At 47.0% G+C, this 826-nt stretch overlaps 1 protein-coding gene across 1 annotated transcript in view; it reads left to right on the top strand.

Moving 5' to 3' along the window:
- The window catches only part of Thoc5 (THO complex 5), a 40,631-nt gene that overhangs the window by 19,894 nt on the left and 19,911 nt on the right, over positions 1-826 (top strand). The window contains exons 11-12 of the mRNA XM_023711423.1: positions 155-195; positions 561-660. Of these exons, the coding sequence (XP_023567191.1) occupies positions 155-195; positions 561-660 (141 nt within the window). The remainder of the gene's footprint in view (positions 1-154; positions 196-560; positions 661-826) is intronic.

The raw sequence follows: 826 nt of genomic DNA, 5'->3' as shown, positions 1-826 counted from the left end.
AAAATAAAAACCAAAAAAAAAAAATAAATAAATTAAAAAATAAAGAAGGTCATAGAAAAGACAGAGTCTGGGTCTATTTGTTCCAGTGGGTGAGGTGCTTCAGGGAGCATCAAAAGCCCTCTAACATCTTGTTGTCTTTTCTGTGTGGCTGCAGATGATGAGAGCGATTCAGATGCTGAAGAAGAGCAGACCACGGTGAGTGCAGTTTCCCTGACGGGAGAGGAGGCACTGTGCCACTGTGTGGAAGGCTGGCTTACGTGCAGGTGCTATCCTTCCTAGAAGCAAAGAGAAGACTGGTAGGAGGACTGCTGAAGAAAAGGCTACTGGGAGGGGGTGTTGGCAGCCTGGGTAGCTGAGGCAGCAGGACTCAGGCAACAACTTTGAAGCCCAGGCTGGAAGGGACAAGGGAGGGATGACTCATGCATATAACCAGTGCTTTTTTTTTTGGCGGAACCGGGGATTGAACTCAGATCCTTGCGTTTTCCAGTCAAGAGCTTATCCTACTGAGCCATCTCCCCGGCCCCATAACCAGTGCTTATTGATTTGACTTCTTTGTCCAGAAACGGCGGCGACCCACACTGGGCGTTCAATTGGATGACAAGCGCAAGGAGATGCTGAAGAGACACCCTCTGTCCGTCATGGTTGATCTGAAATGCAAAGGTCTGGTTGCACTTGCCTCATTCTGGGGAATCATCCAACAGCGCCTAGTTTGACCAGCTGTAGATCCAGAGGGTTCCTGCAAGTCAGAGCCCTCTTTGCCACAAAATTATTTTGATTTTCCATTTCTGTTTTTCCTTCTTTTGACATGGATATTTGATTTTTTTTT

Source organism: Octodon degus, unplaced genomic scaffold (assembly GCF_000260255.1).
Source record: "Octodon degus isolate 3935 unplaced genomic scaffold, OctDeg1.0 scaffold00021, whole genome shotgun sequence".
Taxonomy (NCBI): domain Eukaryota; kingdom Metazoa; phylum Chordata; class Mammalia; order Rodentia; family Octodontidae; genus Octodon; species Octodon degus.
Note: the sequence above shows the minus strand (reverse complement) of the source record. Positions and strands in the feature narration are given on the sequence as shown.